Source organism: Pyrenophora tritici-repentis, chromosome 2, assembly GCF_003171515.1.
Source record: "Pyrenophora tritici-repentis strain M4 chromosome 2, whole genome shotgun sequence".
NCBI classification, from domain to species: Eukaryota; Fungi; Ascomycota; class Dothideomycetes; order Pleosporales; family Pleosporaceae; genus Pyrenophora; species Pyrenophora tritici-repentis.
The window spans coordinates 2711169-2730566 of NC_089391.1; the positions used below are offsets into that span (position 1 = coordinate 2711169).

Below are 19398 nucleotides of genomic sequence, written 5' to 3' on the forward strand. Positions count from 1 at the left end.
CGCCTCAATGCCAAACACGCTGCAACGCTCCAAACAAAAGAGAAAGAATGAGGGAAATAGACAAGAAAATGTCTAGTACACCGAACAGCTTGTCTGGGCCCTGGCGAGCGCCTGTGTGAACATGGTCTGCATAGCCATGTAATGGAAGATGATACCCCCCAGCACAGCCACATGCCAAATGTTGTGGGAGCAGCCGATATAGTCGAAGAAGCCCGGGAAGAAGCGCTCAGGCGTCTTACTTGCATATAGACACGCGCCTGTGACGTAGACGAGAAGGCTCTTGGTAACAGGTGCGTAAAAGTACTGAGCCCACTCAACACCGCGTGTGTACGCGAGCTGGCCAAAGGGAAGGAAGCCTGTTAGGGCGAGAGAGCAATAAAAGACGACGCGGAGCCAGGCCATGTCGGCGCGGTTGAAGGTAGGGTGCCAGGGAAGGATGACGCCGCCGATGCCGAGGAGTGCTGTTATACACATGTATGACCAGCGGGAAACGGGTTCACAGTAGAAAGCAGCGTATTCCGTAGTCATGATGGAGGCGGCGACGAGAAGGGATATGCCAGTGTAGTCCACACAAGCAAAGCGTTCGAGAAGCGTTTGGTGCGAGATGCTGTTCATCGTGTGCCAGATGGTCGAGCAAGCCAGGCACTTGCATGCGGCGAAGAAGAAGACGGCGGCTATAAATATATCGGCCTTTGTTGACATGCTAAAGTTCGTGCTGGACGGGTAGAAGTAAAATGCGATAGCGAGGACCATGATAAAACCCAGAAGGTGAGTCCAGATGTTGATGAGCTCGTTGTGTAGGCCGAAGATGGAGCGTACACACGCCCACTTTCCTTCTTTGAAACGGTAGCCTTTGAGGATGTGTGGGTTGACTCGCCATGGCTCCGGTAGGTCTTCGTAGTGAATCAAGCCATGCGCCTTGGCTCGTGCCAGTGCTCGTTGTACAGCATGCTCGACTCTAATCTCAATGGTCTCTCGCGCGCGTCGTGCCTTGTCTAGACCGCCGTCTACTACACCCTTTGCAATCTCTATGCCCTCGTCCATCTTCCTCAACCCTCCTTCGTAGACTTCTTGCGCATAAGACCCAATTGATCCGTCTCTTAAAGCGAATGCGCGGGTCTCAAACTCGGTCAGGTAGGAGTCCATAAGCACTATTCCTTCAAGGACCTTCTCTCCCAGTGTCTCTTTCTTCTCCATGGCGTCTGTGTACCGTCCCTCCAATGTCTCGACGAAAACAGATGCTTGCCGCCGTCCGGCTTCGATTGCGCCATCAGATATCTTGGAGCATGATTCACGGACAGCAAGGAGCGTGTTGTATGCGTATTCGACGCCTGCGTCGTACTTGAGGTGGCCGTAGTCTTCGAGTAGATCAAGTCGGCAATTGAGTTCAGCCAAGAAGTTCCGGAGCTGTAATACAGAGTTAGTGCTTTTTCCCATGGACATGTACGCGCTGTTGCATACCAAGACTTGAAAGTTTTCAGCCTCCTGCATGCAGGGGCGTGTGTGCCATGAGTGGCGTCGTTGACGTTGTGCAGGATGTTGCGAGGCGAAGGTGCCGTAGCCGCGGTACGTGGGCTGAATGGGTTCTTCCTGAGAAGCCATGACTGCAGTACTGACGGCAACGCTCGACTTGGAACGCGGCATGAGGGGCATCGGTATATATGTTTGGCGCAGGGCTGCGCGGGGCTGTTCGAGGCGTGGCGATCTTTCTGGTCAGGACTAGTCGACAACGGACGCAAACTACGAGGGGGTTGTAACGCGCGAAGGTGTCAGGCGATTGGCAGGTTTGCGCATGTGCACAGTGAGGGTGTCTGGCTGGATGACCTCTCTTCTTGAGGCGTGTTGGGAAGTTGATTTGTGAGAATGTGGGTCTTTTCCTCCGCCTATCGGGGCAAACCAAACACAGGCGTGGTTTCCGAAAACGTCGTGGATTGGACAGTGCGGTACTGATGCGGCGGATATCTACTGTACAATCGAGAGTAGGGAGTTTAGTATTGCGGGAGCGAGGAGCGATACAAGTAATCACGGGGCTAGGGGCGGTAGGGCATGGGGCGTGGGCGTGACTTGGGCGTGAAGTCTGCACAATGATTGTTGGCGCCGTCATGGGGCTGTTGCGGCAAATTCACGGCTCCGGTCCCTTACAGGTGTAGGACCCCAGACCCTTATTTTTGCGGCTCTTTATAGCTGTAGGTAAGGCTGAGACTGGCTTCCTCGCCGAACGGTGGGAGTTCGGGATTATAAGTACCTCGCCGTTCCTGGAGCCACAAACACACAGCCCCGTCTTTGTCGCAACACGTAGACATGTTCCAGATGAAAACTCGTCCATGTCTGTCCGGCTAGAACGGACGTGCCGCTTCCCGTCGCCGGTTCAAGCAGGTGCGTTGATTTGTGGCTGAAGGAACTGGGCATCCTCGGTATGCAGCCACACGTGGCTAGTCTTGTGACGCCATATGCCGCAATTTCCGGAATGGACAAATTCGAGTCGTGTAGTTGCAGCAATCTTGAATGTCAAGTGCTGACTGTATGCGTTTTATTGGATTCATTTTGAAATGTACTTTCACCCGATTCGTTTGTGCAAGAGTTTGCACGTGTTAGTGGCAGGGTCCCGCCTTGCGGCAATTGCAACCCAACGCTCGTCATCTTGAAATTTCTTGCGACCTGTGAACCTGTGAAAACCGTGACACATACGACAACCAATCTTTCAACATGGTGCTCCAGGCGATCAAGTACTCGCGAGGCCAGCTCGAAATCCTCGACCAACTAAAGTTGCCGCACGCTGAAGAATATGATCACATCTACTCTAGCACTGATGCATGGCATGCCATCAAGGAGATGCGGACGCGAGGAGCACCAGCCATCGCCATTGTTGCTGCACTCGCTCTGGCAGTCGAGTTGAGTAACATGAAGCTCCCCTCTGTAGCGGAAGAAGTCAAGGTCTTCATCACAGAAAAGCTAGACTATCTAGTGACCAGCCGACCGACGGCCGTCAATCTTGCCGATGCAGCAGGCAAACTTCAGAGAATCACAGAAAGTGCCGCCGCTTCGGAAGGTGCCGACGGCGACAGTGTGCGAGAAGCGTATGTGAGTGCTGCAGAGAAGATGCTAGTCGACGATGTGAGCGACAACGAGAGCATCGGAAAGCACGGCGCCGAGTGGATCATGAAGAACACCGAGGCAGGAAAGAAAGGGCCTGTGAGCATGATGACACATTGCAACACTGGGTATGTACAGTTGTGATTCAACAAGCCGGATCGCTAATCCCTCAGGTCTCTGGCGACTGCAGGATATGGTACAGCGCTTGGTGTCATACGGTCACTGCACTCTGCCGGTTCACTGAAGCATGCCTTTTGCTCTGAAACACGTCCATACAACCAAGGCTCGCGACTAACAGCCTTTGAGTTGGTTCATGACAAGATACCAGCAACTCTCATAACCGATTCCATGGCTGCAGCTTTGCTTCGACTACGGGGCGAGAGCGAGAACATTGCCGGTATTGTCGTTGGTGCCGACCGCGTAGCAGCAAACGGTGACACAGCAAACAAGATTGGAACATACTCCTTGGCTATCCTTGCTAAGCATCACGGCGTCAAGTTCCTTGTAGCAGCACCCAGGACGACAATTGATCTAAAGACCAAGTCAGGTGCAGATATCGTTATCGAAGAGCGATCTGGAAAGGAGGTAACGCTCGTAAAAGGACCCAGGCACGACGGGGTCACGCTCGACCTGGGCGTCATCGAGACGATCAGTATTGCGGCGAACGGTATCGGAGTTTGGAACCCTGCTTTCGACGTCACGCCTGCGGAACTCATTGATGGCATCATCACCGAAGTGGGTGTAGTTGAAAAAGACAGCAATGGAGTATTCCATTTGGATACCGTCTTCAAGGCGGAAGGTTCGGAAGTAAAGCCGTCAACCATTGGTGGTCTATGAGAAGAATGCCTTATCCATGTACTCCGAGTCACCGGTACATGTCGGATATGCCACCCATAATCAATAGTTTTTTCGAGGCGCAGCCCATGGGAAACAGACACGTAACATGCTCATGTCCTGCGTTGTCCACCCAACGATTTACTGACATCGGAGTTGTGATTCGTGAACTTATGTGGAGCCTGTAACTATGTAGCTGGTCCAGCATGAGCGTTCATTTAAGACAGTTATGCTCATTATATGGCTGAACAGGCCTCATGACGAGTCCTTCGCGTCGCTTCCTGAAGACTTGTCCGTCTCTGCCGGCATATTTTGCAGCTCCTCTTCGGCTTTCTGCGCCTGGGCAAGAAGGGCTTCAATCTTCTTTTCAATCGAATCCAGATGGTTTTCCAGAGCAGCTGCCGTCTGTTCGCCTCGCTGCAGTTCCTGGAACGCCTTTCGCAGCTGTCAGTCTAGGCAGAACATGGCCCGCTGCGAAACCTACCTGGGCGAGGTCGTTTCCCGAAGGCGACGCAGCGCTTGTTCCGTTTTGCTCGTTGGACATTGTGTAATGGTGTGACGAGTCGTGGTGGTTGGTGCCTAAGGGACGAGCGCGATCATCTCGAAGATGACGACTGAACCTCTCACTAGCGCGAACTCTCACCCCGGCCTTCGGGACCTGTAACAGCCACAAGCTTGCTGCCGGCCTCGCCATCCCTCCTTCCATTACCACTCGTGCGCGCTTCGTATATAGCTCTAATTTCTTGTCCACATGCGCACATCTCCAAACCTCTAGCCGACCCGCGACAACCCGCCCGCCATGTTCTCTGGGTCCAACTCGTACTTAGGGGGCGGCAACAGTGCCCGACCTGGGCAGCCCCAGTATGGACAGCAACAACAACAGCAGCAGTTCCAACAGCCCGGAGGCTTCCAGGGTGGATTGGCTCCTCAACCGACTGGTTTCGGAGGAGGTCCAATGCAGCCAATGCAGCAACAGTTCACTGGCTTCCCGGGCCAGCCGCAGGGCTTTGGACAGCAGCCGCAACCTCAGCAGCCGCAGTTCACAGGCTACCCAGGGCAGCAGGGCCAACAATTTCAACAGCAGCAGGCTCCACAGCAGATGCCCTTTCAGACGGGTGCGCCACCGCAACAACAGCAGCAACAGGCTCCAGCTCAACCTCAACGGCCGCAGCCAACGGGCATGACTTCGGCGCAGATGGCTGATTCGTTTCGCGGCAACTCTGCTTCATCGGTTCCACCACCTGTTCCCGCGAAGACGACCAAGATCCCGAACATTAGGCTCTCGTTCATCACGGCGCAAGACCAGGCCAAGTTCGAGCAGCTGTTCAAGACAGCCGTGGGAACCTCACACGCTTTGTCGGGAGACCAAGCGCGGGATCTGTTGATGCGATCCAAGTTGTCTGGAGACGATCTGTCTCACATTTGGTAGGTATAACACAGCGTACAACCAACCCACGTCTAACAAACCTAGGACGCTTTCAGACACGACCAAGTCCGGCCAGCTTCTCTTCCCCGAATTCGCGCTTGCCATGTACCTGTGCAACATCAAGCTGACCGGAAAGGATCTACCCAACTCTTTGCCCGAAAGAGTCAAGAACGAGGTTTCCAGCATGGTCGACATCATCTCGTTCGGTATCAGCGAAGAGTCCTCGAAACGCCCCACGCCGTCTAGCAATGCGCCCAAGTTCAACGAGGTCCCCACGATTCAGCAGCCGCAGCCGCAGGCTACAAACAGCCAGCTACTGACCACTTTGGTCTCACAACCGACTGGATTCGGGCAACAACCAATGGGCATGCAGCCGCAACCTACAGGCTTTGGGCAACAACCGACAGGAATGCAGCCCCAGCCTACTGGCTTCGGTCAGTCCCCAGGCGGCTACAATGGACCACGTCCGCCGATGCCTCCAATGCCCACTGGGTTCGGCTCAAACCTGGCGCCCAACCAGACGGGTATGGCTCCGTTGAATGCGCAGCCCACAGGTATGCCTGGCCAATGGGGCCTTGCAAACACTCCAGCCACTGGACTGCCAAACATCGAAGCTCTGGCGCAAAGGATGATGCCTCAAACTGGCCGTGAAGGTGGCACTCACACCACTGCTGGGTTGACGGGTAATGCAACTATCCCCTGGGCTATTACAAAGGGCGAGAAGAAACTGTATGATGATACTTTTAGGGCTTGGGACGGTATGGGAAAAGGCTACATTAGCGGTGCGCAAGCTCTTGAGATCTTCGGCCAAAGTGGACTACCCAAGCCAGACCTCGAGCGCGTTTGGACTCTTGCCGATTCTGCTGACCGAGGCCGTCTCGACCTGGACCAGTTTGCGGTAGCCATGCATTTGATCTATCGCAAGCTCAACGGCTACCCCATCCCTGCTCGTCTACCCCCTGAGTTGGTGCCACCCTCAACACGCAACATCAATGACTCTATCGGTGCAATGAAGAACCTCCTTCGCGGAGACGCCGAAGACAGGAAGAACTCGGGTGCTTTCCTTCAGCCACAACGTACTGGCGTTAGCTACCTGAAGTCACACTCCTTCCGTGCCGCAAGTCCACAAGCTGGTGGACGCAAAGATGCAACTGTTTTCCGTAATAATGATGACAATGTAGGATACAAGTCTAGTGCAAGACATCGACTTGGTGGCGGTGGTCGCTCGCCTTCACCAGCACAGCCTGGTTCTCCTGCTTCAGATCGATCAGACGAGATGTCTCTCGATCAGCTCCGAAAGTCTGTGAAGGAGAAGCAGATTCTTTTGGATGCCATGGATTCCCGAGATGAGAATGCGGCAGATGAGGATGATGCACTCGACCGCCGTGACCGTCGCGAAGCTGAGGATCTCTACCGCCGTATTCGCAGGATACAGGAAGACATCGACGCTCATCCCAAGGGCGCAATGAGGTCTTCTGATTCAGACGCAGAACGTCGTGCCCTCAAGCGCCAGCTTCAGAATCTCACCGACCGCTTGCCTGAACTTGCCTCCAATGTGCGCAGAACAGAGCGTGAAATTGCAGATGCCCAGCTAGAGCTTTTCAGACTCAGAGATGCCAAAGCGCATCCTGGATCCGCATCGACCATTGTCGGTACTGGTCCTGGCGGTGCTGTAACAGAATCAGATCGTCTGAAAGCTCGTGCTAAGGCTATGATGCAAGCTCGATCTGCCGCATTGACTGGAAGACCTGCTCCTGCCAGCGATGACACTGGTGCTGCAACAGAACGCCTAGAAAAGGAGAATTCACGTATCCGAGCTGAGAGAGAAAACAACGAGCGCATGATCCGTGACGTTGAGGATAGTGTTAACGAGTACACCAAAGGCCTCGAATCGAGTCTCAAGGAAGGCGGTCATGATAACACAAGTGAGCACGAGCGACGCAGGTGGGAGGAGGCTCTTGGTGTGGAGGACGAAGTTAAGGATTTCATCTTTGATCTCCAGCGCAGCAGCCGAGCTTCACGCATCCGCAAAGAAGAGTAAGTATCACGTGTTCATTATGCAGTACACTTGCTCACATAAGACAGTCACTCGCGCGACAACTATAGATCATCATCTGTTCGCTCAGAAGACAACCGGCCTTCCACAGCAAATCGGTATGATAGCCCCGCTGCTCGCGTGGAGCCTCCTGTTCGTGCAGCAAGTGCCGCTCCCAGCGGCTCTGCATACAAGACTCCAGAAGAACGTGCGGCTTTCATCAAGCAGCAGGCTGAGCAACGCATGGCTGAGCGTCTGGCTGCGTTGGGCATCAAGGCTCCAGTAAAAGCTGGTGAAACAGCGCAACAACGCGCTGATCGTGAGAGGAAGGAACGCGAGGAGAAGTTACGGCAGGCCGACGAAGAGGATGCACGCCGCGAGGAGGAGCGCCAAAGACGTCTTGAAGACGAGTCCCCTGCGCCACCTGCTCCAATCAAGAGCAGTGGCAAGAAGCCAGCACCGCCCCCACCAGTTTCACGCAAAAACAAGAATGACCAAGCGGAAGCAGAATCGAAGAAGGCTGAGAACGATATGGCCGAGAGAGCTCTCCGTGAGCAACAAGAGGCCCAAGAAGCAGAGACGAGGCGCATGGAGTATGTATACACCTATTCTAGTACTGTGCGTTCACTAACAATTACTAGGGAAGAAGAGCGCAGACAAGAAGGTGAACTGGCCCAAGAAAGGGAAGCCGCTCAGGCTAGACTTCGTGCTCTTGAACAGCAAGTTCAGCAAGGCAAGATGAAGAAGGCCGAGGAAAAGAAGCGTCGGGAAGCTGCTTCCAAGGACGCCAAGGAGAAAGAGTCTCGATTGGCCGCACAGCGTGCTGAGATCGAAGCCGCTCGTGAGCGTGAACGCCAGCTACAAATGCAGCTTGAGGCGCTCGATGATGATGAATCCTCCGATGATGACGGCCCGCAGAACATTACGCCTCAAGACAATACACCGATCGCTAGTCAAGAGTTGCCGCGCGATACAGCGCCACCACCAGCACTGCCAATGCCGCAAACGAATCACAACACGCCACCATCCTCCATCGCTAGCCCGCCGGCATCCTCGGTGACTAGTCCCCACCCTGGGCTCGGTGACACTGAGACCAAGAATCCGTTCCTGAAGAAAATGGCCATGTCGAACCAGGAGAACAACACAGTTTCGACCCCGCCGCCTCCTCCTAGCAATACCAGTGAAGTATCTACGAACCCATTCCACCGCCTGACGCAGGAAAATGCCAATAAGGCTTCCATTCCCACGTTCAACGAACCATCTGGTCCCTCGGCACGCAGATTAGGAAGACAGGACGATGATGACTGGTCTGTCGTTGATTCGGACGACTCGTCATCTGACGACGACGAAGCGCCTACTCAAGGTGGAGCTAAGCAGCTAGCATCCATGCTCTTCGGAACCATGGCGCCGCCACGCCCCTTGTCATCAATGGACAACAAGAGCCCCCGTGCTGAAAGTCCAGCTGTAGCATCGCCTCCCACAGGCATTCCTCCTCCACCGCCAATACCCTCAGGCTCTGCCCCTCCACCTCCACCTGGTCCACCACCTCCCCCAGGCGGCAGTGCTCCGCCACCACCGCCCATGCTCGGCATGAAGGCTCCGGGTGGACTACCCAACCGAGGAGCATTGCTTGGTGAGATCACTGCCGGAAAGGGTTTGAGGAAGGTCGAGACCAAAGATAGGAGTACGGCTTCTACTGCAGGTAGGGTTTTGGGTTAGGTTTGTTCGAGTATGGGAAACTGTAATATAGTTAGTTTTGGTTGTTTTTAGACTGATTCGAAGAGTGCGTTTCTGCTGTTCATTGAGTTTACTCTCCCCCGTTTACGTTTGCTTCCTGCACAAGGTGCTGTTGCCGGTTTGTGTTCTATATTTATTGCTGATAGCAGGAAGGGCTCACCAAGAGCTGTAATAGTCCATAGAGCATCAGAGAAGCTGACCAATGTGCACATATGTTGATCTGTGTTTATTGGCATGTTTACTTGCTATCCTATGTTTATGTTCTCTTACTATAATACACGCATGTCTCTTATCCCATGTTTCATATCTGAGTATGCATGCATAGCTTTACTCTACGTCCTTAGCAAGATATACATATATTCCTTCGCTCTCAATGACCTTCCTAGTCGTTGGCCACAACTTCTTAGAAACACAACGCTTCGCCAATCTCATTCAACATCTCTTCTTACTTCCCGTCCATATCATCCTCGCCCACACTCCCCTGCTTCACAGGCGGAACATACCCCTCAGCGAACCAACTCCAAATATTGAGTCCAACCTTACTTCCCTCCAGCACCGGCAACCCTGCATGCCAACTCTCCGCATACCCAGACCCGTCATTCCGCATATTCTCCCAATACACAGCATTTCCCGGAATAGGCTTGAAGATAACGCCCTTGGTGAGATCCTCCTTGCCACTTGCATTACTGCTGTTCGCCGTCGTTGATGCAGTACTAGTACGATTCCCATACACACCCTCAACATCGCACTCAATAAACCTACACCACTCATTCCCCACAGGCTTCTCCAACCGCGGGAAATGAGTGCCACCACCTCTGCACTCGCCAGCGACATAAACCATGAAGCTACTCACGCGGCCGCTAGATTTGGTTGCGGTGCTCCAGTCATAGTGGTATGTGTAGTGGCCGCCCTGGTTGTAGCGCTGGGCCCAGAGTTTCTCAATGAAGGTGTACGGGCGCCAGCCCTGGAAGGTGCGAGCGCGCTCTTCGATGCATTTTACGGTTTGCGAGCGTGGGAGGGGCGCTTTTTCCGATTGCCGGATTGAGGGGTTGAGCGATTCGCGGCCAGAGGTCCAGACTGTACTGGGGGTGAAGTGGGGTTCACTAAAAATAGCTGATGTTAGCTTTGGCTCTTTTGGTTGTTGCTTCCAAATGTAGTGATATTGATGGACGTTCTCTTTTGGGGAGCCGCAAACTTCCATGTTCTTTCCCTTTTTTCCCCACTGCTCAGCACAACAGACTTCGGAAAAGAAGTTCTTTACTCTTTCCCTCCCCCCGAACAAGATAGACACGACAAAAAACTCACCTTAGCCTCACAACCTCATATCCCTCCCCTTCACCCAAAAACCCCTCGATATACACCACCAATGGCTCCCGGCTCATCAGATAAACACCCTTGAACTGATGCCCACCGCACTCGAGTCCTTTCTCTGGAATCACCAAGTTCTCTAATTCAGGACCATTATGGCTATTTTGCCCTGCGCCTGGTCTTGCTGTGTTGTTGTTCTTTGATGTGCTAGAAGGACTGCTGAGTAGCGAAGATAGCGGAGCGCCGGCGAGGATATAGGCGAGAGCGGCCAGGACGGTATATTGAAATAATGAGGATATTGATATTTTGGATAAGGACGACGATGACGCTGATGAAGACGAGGCTGACGACGTGGAATGCATTGCGTATGTGTAAGAGATATGATAAAATGATAAGTGGTACCGGAACAGAAACGACGGTCGTGGGAGTAAATGTGACTGTGGAAGGTTCTATACTTCGTCGTTTATTGCTGTTTGTTGATTAGGCTGTTCACCGATATACTTTTTGTATGCATGCAAGCTTCTCGAAAACACAACACACACACACACACACACACACACAAGGCAAAAAAAGACAGACGGTTAAGCCAGAAACCCTGCGTGGAACAAACGAATATCGACGGCGCCCGAAACCACACAGCAATAGCAGTACCCTGACAGCTACAAAAGAAGGGGAGAAAGAGAGAGAGAAAGAAAAAGAGAGAAAAATATCTCAAAGTCAATAAAACCGACACAGAACCCTCTCAAACCCACCCCCAAGAAAGAAATTAAGGGCCCCGGCCCCTCAGTCCAAGACCGCCCGCCCGCCACGCCAACGCCGAACAAAAAAAAAAGGGACCCTGCGTGTCACATCCGCCTCATAGTATGACGATAGATAACCAAGATTCCCGCCCCCTCCCCCTTCCAAAATTGCGGGCCCCCCTTTCCACCCCAAAACACGGTCGCGATGCTGCACTGTGCGTCTATCTAGGTACATATCAATATATACTGGCAATACTACTGTATAACAAGCCGTACCTATACCTACAGTACACAGCATGTACAAGTATAGAAAAGCTCAAACAGCGGTGTAAACCACACAACACACACACAAGGCAGAAAAGCTTCCACCACCGGATCCATGCATCCGCAGCCGCAGCAGGCAGGCAGCCATATCCTCTGCTAATTTCCTCCCATGTCTTGGTATGTGGTCCTGGGTTCCGTCCGCCAACCCACGTCTTTTGGGCTGAGATTACTGTTTTTACCGATTGTTACCCCTGGCTTACATAACCAAACTGCACCGTACCTGGGCTGGGCAGGTATACCGCCAGGCCGTGGGCGGCGGGCTCGGGACGGCCGTCGGGCTAAACCGCACCGCTTACCATACATGGCATATGGCACATGGCGCATGCCCATGTGCGACCTTTGGGGCTTATTACCGGAAAGAGAAGTGGAGACTGTCGCGGAGAGGGCGGCGCAGCGTAGCTCATGTCCCATCTACGACGGTAGTTTCAGCGTGGTGGTAAGTGTGGGTTTAGTTTGATGTTGGTTGTGGTAATGCTGCGCAGCTCGTTGCTCATGTGCTGGATTCTCGGGTGCATAAGTGTTCGGAACAACCCCCTGGTCACATCATATGTCAAGGGGAGTGAGTAGGGGTTAAGAGATCTGGAATGGAGGGGTTAGAGGAGGGTGGGTGACGCACTGTATCGTTTGTTTGGATTGTCAGTTTCGCACCAGAGCCTCCTCATCCTGGTTCTAGGCTTCATCGGCTTCGCTTTGGCAGATCAACTCAGTCAACGACATCACTCATTTACACTAGACCACATATTTAAATATCCATTTCCTTCCATTGACACCTCTAGAAACGCCACCCTAATGATTCAAAAGGTATCAAAAAGGAAAAACAGACAAGCCAACGAAGCTCAAGTAAATGAGGCTAGGTCATAATCTCATGAATCTCTCTCTTCAATGGAAAAATAATTGGTATCCCCAAATCTAAACATGTTCAAGGAGATACATGCGCTCACAGAAAGACTCGAGTGAACCAATTTCGTACACTCAACTCTGGGGTGCCGCTTCCACCCTCTCATCCTAGTCACGAATGCAAAAGTCCTCGGTAATGAATAATATGCCGTAGCATGTGCAGCTTGAAAACTGCGTATATGTCGCACAAAATCGGTATCGCCTGACACCTTTGGAATGGTGTATCAGATTCCCCTACTGGTTCAGCATGGACTGTCTCTCCCTTCTGTGTCTGCGACTTCAGTCTAGTTGATTTTGTGGTGTGCGAACGTGAAGTCGGTTACGTGATTAGTATTTCCCAGCATTCTCTCGTTCGTGTTGCTCTGCCACCTCGCGTGCGTAAAATTCGACCAGCATGGTCCCATAGGCCTCCATCTCTTCTAGCGGTACTGCAAGGCGGAAGTCATTTAACAAGAGAAATTGTAATTCCAAATGATTGAGTTCCACCAACGGTAAACCGCCGACCTGTGGTACGTTAGCGGAAGCTATGCCTGATACTTGATTGCACGAACCTTTGCATATCTCGAGTTTGTGTAAAACACATCGGAGAAGAATTTGCTCGCACATGTGACACCAGCTATGACGAGACGATGAATATTGAAGCTATCGACAACGAAGAAGTGAGAAAGATTAAGTGCGTCTGTCTCCAGATCCTGTTGAGGTGGAGAAGGCGGTTGGGGACCTTGGCTTGGTGCTTCAGAGGGCTTGCCCAGAGATCCTGATGGGGGAGGTGTGGCTGCTTGAGCCGAAGTGGACGCTGGCCGCGATGCTTCTGAAGTAGAATTTGCTGACACTGTGCTTTTCGATTGTTCGACAGACTGTTGGTTAGCCTTGCGAAGACCAGACATTGGGCCTGCATTTACCCTCTCTGTCATTCTGTCGAAGTAGACGAGAAGACTTAGGAAGACTTCGTACGTGGTAGGGCAATACTTGTGGATCCTGCTGAGATAGCTGAGAATGGAGATGCTGGGGACGTTCTTGCCGTGGAAGGCCAGCACGCTGGTGGTCTGCTGGCTCAGGCCTGATGTGCCCTCTGGTGGTGGGATCTGGCGGTGTAGGTGGTCGTGTTGGCGATCGTTGGTCGTCGTGATCTTGGTCAGCAAGCCAGCCACCATCTCAATGATGTCCGACACGGGCATTTCGCTAATCTCGTATTGAGGACCGACATCTGCCGGGTCTCTTCGCTGGCGCCGGGCCAGCGATCGGGTCTGAGAGAATGGACTGGAGTCGTCGATTGCAAAGCTCTGGATATGCGACAGGCTCTTGACCTTGATACGAGTGGGCGAGGCTGCAGGAGAACGCAAAGACTGTGCTGGTGAGGGCTGGAGCGGAGCTGGAACACAGGCCGAGACAGTTCGAGAGTTTGTCAGGGTGCCCGAGGCGGGGTTCGCGTTATCAGGCTGTGAATGCGGGCGGAAGCGAGGGCTGGGAGGGGTTGGAACTGGGTGCTGGGAAGCGGGAGTGCCCGTGGTGGTGTTGTGGGGGCTGCTGTGTTGCTGTGATGGCTGGCCTGGTGTTGAGCTCGACTGCGGGGCTCCCGAATCGGCCATGGCAACATCAGAAGGCGGAACTACGACACGCGCATTGGCGCTCGATGTAGACGATGGCCGCACGGGAGTGTGATGCACGGCAGGCGAATCCTGTGGCGGCTGATGGGTGCTGCCGCCGCCAAACATGTTGGTGTGAAAGTGGTTCCCACCGAAGTCGCTCACCAAAAGCGATCCCATTCCGCAAAAGCAGGGCGCGAAAGAATCTAGAGAGGTAGCGGTGGTGAGTGCGAGGAAGCTGCGACACAACGGACGTGTCGGGGGAAGTTGGCGGGGAAGGAGCGTGGGTCGAGAGGGTTTGGTGCGGGTAGGCGGTGTCGGTGTCGGTGTTGGTGCTGCTGTCGGTCGTGTTGTTGTTGAGGCTTATCGTGGAGAGCCCAAAGTCAGACGCAGCGTAAAAGGGGCGCGTCAAAGCCACATGCGAGCCTGCTCTTGTCTGCCGTAGCCAAAGTAAATTGAACGGCACGCGTCTGGTCACGATCAAGCTGCTTTCCGCCCAACGATAGCGACCTGGCGTGTTGAGAGTGACGGCGTCTTGTTAGAGAATGGCGTGGGGAACGAACGGAACGTCACAGACCGGCCACTGGCTCCCAGCGAGACCCTGGCCGTCCTTCACCTGCACAGTCCAGCACGCATGTGACGACACTGTGCAGCTCGACTCGACTCCTGATTAGCACGCTGCACATCCAACCCCCATTTGCACTCCAATTTTTTCTTCTCGGCCTTAATTCAGTTTCTGAAAAAAAAATCATGTTCCCCGCCCACATGGGTTGCGAGTTGCGACGAGCACGAGGGGAGCGCTGCGACGTATGGCAGTGGCTTCATGCTGAAAGTTGATTGGACCGTAGCTACGGCCGGCCCCCTCCCACGCTCCCACTCCTATTGCTTGACTGCCCCCCTCTAAATCATGCTAGCCAAACGTGCTATTTAGAGCGGCCCCCATGGGCCACCATGTCGGGATCTTCGTCCAAACCCTGCCAGTACATGTCTTCTATTCTCGTAAACCTCGTTCCGGCATCATGGTCATGTCATGTTATCTCAGCCATGGCCTTGTGTCTATCTACCATCCTTTCTGCGCCCTGTCCTACTGCTTTCCTGGCCCCTCGTAGTTCTGGTCTGGCAAGTACAGATGCCTCTGTGCGCCCTTGCCTGTAAGCACCACCATGCGAATCACACCGCCTGAGCTGCCGTCCCACTTGATGGCCTCCGAGAGCGCGCCCTTGACGAATTTGATGCCCTCTTCTTCCGTCATTCCCTCTTTCCAGTTTGCGTCGCAGTAACCGTAGATGTACGTTGATCCTGAACCGCCAATTGCGTACGACTGCTTGTGTAGCGAACCTCCGAGTGGAATTGAGTATACCTGGCCGCCGTGTCGGTGGTCCCATCCGGCAATGATGAGTCCAGCGCTGTGTATGTGTCAGTAAAAGTCCATTCCAGGGCACCTGTAGCACTCACGAGAGCTGGTCCTTGTTGGAGTAGCAGAGCTCTTGGAATATGGCTGCTGCCGTTTGTGTCGTTGGGGGCTCGTCATTGGTGGTGCCGTACATGCCCAGGTGGTAGTGGACAATGTCTGCTACAGCCTGTGTATCCGCTGCTGACCCAGACCTGCAACACCAGATGGTATCGTGCACTTGTGTGAGCTTGTCTGTGACTCGGTTTGCGATGTAGGCTCCAGTTGTGGTTCTGCTGTCGGCAGCTAATATGACACCGTCCTTGAAGTTGATGGCCATGCTATATCTTGTCAGAGGCTGTGGGGAAGCGATTCGTGATACACAAACATGGATGTTCCTAGGCTATTTCTCTCGTTAGTTATCTGATAACCCATTAGTGTAGACCAAACCTACTTGACCTCGCCCTTCTTGAGGTGGTTCATATCGACATGGATGCCATCTGAGCAACATGAGCTTCGGACTCTGAGCATGTAGCGGCAAACATACCTTCTCCCAGCATACCAGTAGACATCATCATTGCGGTTTGAGCTGGTGGGAACTGAAGAGGAGTATATCGGCAAGGTCCGCAATTGAAACGGCGTAAGTGAGCAGATGGGAGGGACAGCGGGGTGTGTTGTTGTCGCTGTTGTTGGCGCTGGTGGTGTTAGCAGGCAACCTGAGCTACGCAGCTCCAGGTCTTGGCATTGCACGATTGGCCAGAATGATGCGCCGCAGCGTGCGACCCTCACGCCCCCATGCGGTCGCGCATCCGAGTCTCACCTACGCTTCCTGCTTTGTGCCGAAATCCGAATGGTTCCCTTATCCATACCTTCACCTACTCCTTCGCCCCCGCCTTCATCTTCACTTAGGCCGCCGCTATTCCCAAGGAGCCGGTCAGCACCTGAGATTACACCTTCGAGACGCCCCACCGGTCCTGAAGTACGGCCGAGCAGCATGTCCTCGGCATTTGATACTTTCGTGTCCTACCTGCGCATACCATTGCTTGCCTCTTCTGGAGTTGCAGCTCTGCTCAGTGGTCTTTTATATTTCAAGCAAAAGTACAGTACATGGCTGAGCCGCTGCTGCAGTCTGCTAACCGACCCAGTGAAATCATATATCCACGCGCTTTCCCACCAGACGCTCGAACAAACGTACCCAGACCCTCACAATTCGCCATCACCGACTATGAAGAGCTGTTTATCCCGACGCCAGATGGCGAGTCACTCAGCGCCTTCTTTATACGCGCCAACAAGCAACATGCGCGCAACGTGACAGTCCTCATGTTCCATGGTAACGCTGGCAACATTGGCTACCGACTTCCCATCGCCAAGATACTCGAGAGCGAATTGAGATGTAATGTTCTCATGTTACAATATCGCGGCTATGGTCTATCGTCTGGCAACCCAAACGAAAAAGGTTTGATGATTGATGCGCAGACCGGCCTGGATTACATTCGCCAGCGATATGAACTTCGAGACACCAAGGTTGTCGTCTATGGACAAAGTATTGGAGGCGCAGTTGCAATAGGTCTGGCCGCTCGCAACCAAAAGGAGGGTGATATTGCTGCCATCATCTTGGAGAACACCTTCACATCGATTAAAAAACTCATACCAACGTAAGTTTCTTGCACATGCTCCAAGACATGACTAACCTCGAGTAGTGCTTTCCCTCCAGCTCGTTTTCTAACCCCGCTTTGCCACCAGATTTGGCCGACTGAAGAGACGATTCCCAAAATCACAAGGATACCCATTTTGTTTCTCAGTGGTCTGAAGGATGAGATAATTCCGTGAGTAATAGTCTTGGTTGCGAATTAAGTAATCTGCCACGCAGCCCCCCATGCTAACTCTTATCACCAGGCCGTCTCACATGACGCGGCTGTTCGATGTCTGCAAAGCGCCCAAAGTATGGAGAGAATTGCCGAATGGCAGTCACAACGACACAGTTGCAGAGCCCCGCTACTTCCAATACATCGAGGAATTCCTGACCGAGTACGTGGCTCGTTGAGAAGTACGAATACTAGTGGGCGGATATAATTGCCAAGTACGCCAAAGACGCCCTGGACTATGTACCATCTCCGCCCGTGGTCTTGGGTAGTATGAACCAGGGGGGAAGGGGGGAGCCCGATAGTCGAAAACAAAAGGCCCGAAAGTGGGCGTTCGATAGGTCACCGGACCTTTTGTATTGTTGGACTTGTCCTATTGGTTCACGTTTGGTCGCAGCGATATCTGATAGTACGTGGTAAGTAGACAGCATGTCCGAAGCACATGTCACAGGGACGACGTGAGAAGGCTGTCCGCTCCGGAGCTACCGGCGTGTGCTTTTCAGTCTTTCAGGGACTCGAAACGGGAATATATCTCCTGAAGCCAACAAGTGAAGCGGCGTCCACTCAGAGAGGGCGCCAACACGAGCTCCAACAATGTAGGCTGTAGCTTGTGTGGCAAAGTGGCACAGTGTAGACCGCCAGGCTTGCGTCGCCCTGCAGCAAGTGCAAATGCACAGATGTCGATGCTACGCATGACTCTTAAAACTCGACGAGCCGAGCTGTGAAGTGTACTGTACTTGCAAAGCACATCCACCATGCCTGTGAGAACCACGGTTCCGATGACATGTCGGAAGTCGTGTATGTCTGTCCAGTTTGCAAGGATCTATGCTTGGCGAACACGTGCAGAGCCCGAGGTGTGGGATGACGACGGATCGCCAGGGGCGACGTACATAAGTACATACATGCACATATTTCCTTGCGCTTGCCGCTTATCGGTAGAAGAGCTTGGTGATGGTGAGAATAAGATGCAGTCTGCAGTATTGGGAGCGATCAGCTTCACAGCCCCAATCGCCTCACTATCGAACTGCACGCGACACGTGTGCTCTGGCTGAGGGATGACGGCTCGGCTGCATCAAAGGTATGTAGACTCTATCGGTTGCGCCGGAGCATCTCCATGAAAGGTCGCGATGTATCCACCTCTTTACACATGTGGAGATCCCCGCAGGGCTCCAGTCTGGCCGCCTGGATACGAGCTCTATCGTAGTGCCAACGTTTGCGTTCAGGTCTGGGTGCTGATTCGACCAAGAAAATTATCTTGTTGGACCCTGAAGTGGATGCAGCAACGCCACCCGGACAAAAAGCTCGAGGTTTTTTTCCCATGTCGCTAGGGACCCAGAAAGCCCGCATTCGGCTTCCAAAACATGGGAATGTTAGCCTTGCAGCCCGACGCTGAATTTTATGCATTGCTTCTGCGCCAGTGTGGTGCGCTCGGTTTTTGCGCAAAGCAACGATATCGCGCATGGTCCACGTCTAGCAAATGATCTACACACATGTCTATTCTTGTAACACCATCGTCATTATTTGAATCCTGGCGGACGGGATAGACGCTTCGTTCGCACGCTGCTCGACCGGTGGCGATCATATCCCAGCGGGATCGAGTACCGGGGTGGCTGTGCTGTGGCGCGTAGATCTCTACACAGGCCTGTCATGGTGCGGTCACGCCGATGGCGTGGCAAACTATAGTCGTGTGCTGTTCGATTGGCGGACCGATGCCAGTTCCCATGTCTGAGGAAACGGTTGCGGGCTGTCCAGTTCAGCGGTCCACAGTAGTCGCGCTTGTTAGGCCTCAGTCGGTCTCGTCGATGCGAATTTGCTGACATCTGCCGGCCCACTGTTACGCAGTCTCGCTATGCCGCTAAGCCTCGGTGAGCCTCCAGAGTGCATACCTGCACGCTCCATCCTTTCTCTATCTCGTCTCGACTCCCGCCGCAGGGTCACAAAGGGAGCACTAACGCCGAGCTTTTCTACTCAGCCCGATCAAAAAAACAAATCGGAGAAGCTTTTGCCGGCCCCCTTGTCAGCTTCTCATGCACGCTCCCTGCCTGGTCATTATCGTGATGCCCTAACGCATCCACGCGGCGCCCAAGGGCCTTCTCCCTGCTCTCTACACGCGGCCGGGGACATTTGGGCGCCTCAGTTGGTGCATATCGCATCTGTTCATAGTCG

At 53.4% G+C, this 19398-nt stretch overlaps 8 protein-coding genes across 8 annotated transcripts; 3 read left to right on the top strand and 5 right to left on the bottom strand.

Annotated features, from left to right (window-relative positions):
• Positions 1–72: 72 nt before the first annotated feature.
• On the bottom strand, positions 73–1644 carry PtrM4_064880 (membrane protein, hemolysin III protein; the record flags this gene model as incomplete). Its single annotated transcript, XM_001933195.2, has 2 exons — positions 73–1407; positions 1462–1644. 2 exons carry the CDS (start codon positions 1642–1644, stop codon positions 73–75), a joined length of 1518 nt encoding a protein of 505 aa, XP_001933230.2.
• A 1062-nt stretch (positions 1645–2706) lies between these two features.
• Positions 2707–3930, top strand: PtrM4_064890 (translation initiation factor 2B subunit, eIF-2B alpha-beta-delta family; the record flags this gene model as incomplete). Its single annotated transcript, XM_001933196.2, has 2 exons — positions 2707–3221; positions 3267–3930. 2 exons carry the CDS (start codon positions 2707–2709, stop codon positions 3928–3930), a joined length of 1179 nt encoding a protein of 392 aa, XP_001933231.1.
• Positions 3931–4182: 252 nt separating this feature from the next.
• PtrM4_064900 (OmpH domain containing protein) lies at positions 4183–4471 on the bottom strand (the record flags this gene model as incomplete). The annotated part of the gene is made up of 2 exons (XM_001933197.1): positions 4183–4362; positions 4412–4471. The coding sequence occupies 2 exons, from the start codon at positions 4469–4471 to the stop codon at positions 4183–4185; spliced, it is 240 nt and encodes a 79-aa protein (XP_001933232.1).
• Positions 4472–4726: 255 nt separating this feature from the next.
• On the top strand, positions 4727–9107 carry PtrM4_064910 (Trichoplein multi-domain protein; the record flags this gene model as incomplete). Its single annotated transcript, XM_001933198.2, has 4 exons — positions 4727–5352; positions 5399–7390; positions 7439–7981; positions 8030–9107. The coding sequence occupies 4 exons, from the start codon at positions 4727–4729 to the stop codon at positions 9105–9107; spliced, it is 4239 nt and encodes a 1412-aa protein (XP_001933233.2).
• Positions 9108–9570: 463 nt separating this feature from the next.
• On the bottom strand, positions 9571–10326 carry PtrM4_064920 (P4Hc domain containing protein; the record flags this gene model as incomplete). The annotated part of the gene is made up of 1 exon (XM_001933199.2): positions 9571–10326. One exon carries the CDS (start codon positions 10324–10326, stop codon positions 9571–9573), a length of 756 nt encoding a protein of 251 aa, XP_001933234.2.
• Positions 10327–12721: 2395 nt separating this feature from the next.
• Positions 12722–14109, bottom strand: PtrM4_064930 (Cyclin multi-domain protein; the record flags this gene model as incomplete). The annotated part of the gene is made up of 2 exons (XM_001933201.2): positions 12722–12898; positions 12946–14109. The coding sequence occupies 2 exons, from the start codon at positions 14107–14109 to the stop codon at positions 12722–12724; spliced, it is 1341 nt and encodes a 446-aa protein (XP_001933236.1).
• Positions 14110–15064: 955 nt separating this feature from the next.
• On the bottom strand, positions 15065–15948 carry PtrM4_064940 (PRE1, 20S proteasome; the record flags this gene model as incomplete). The annotated part of the gene is made up of 5 exons (XM_066105678.1): positions 15065–15386; positions 15436–15711; positions 15759–15773; positions 15825–15870; positions 15918–15948. 5 exons carry the CDS (start codon positions 15946–15948, stop codon positions 15065–15067), a joined length of 690 nt encoding a protein of 229 aa, XP_065964305.1.
• Positions 15949–16364: 416 nt separating this feature from the next.
• On the top strand, positions 16365–17414 carry PtrM4_064950 (Hydrolase alpha-beta superfamily; the record flags this gene model as incomplete). The annotated part of the gene is made up of 4 exons (XM_001933203.2): positions 16365–16468; positions 16516–17025; positions 17071–17196; positions 17267–17414. The coding sequence occupies 4 exons, from the start codon at positions 16365–16367 to the stop codon at positions 17412–17414; spliced, it is 888 nt and encodes a 295-aa protein (XP_001933238.1).
• Positions 17415–19398: the final 1984 nt, after the last annotated feature.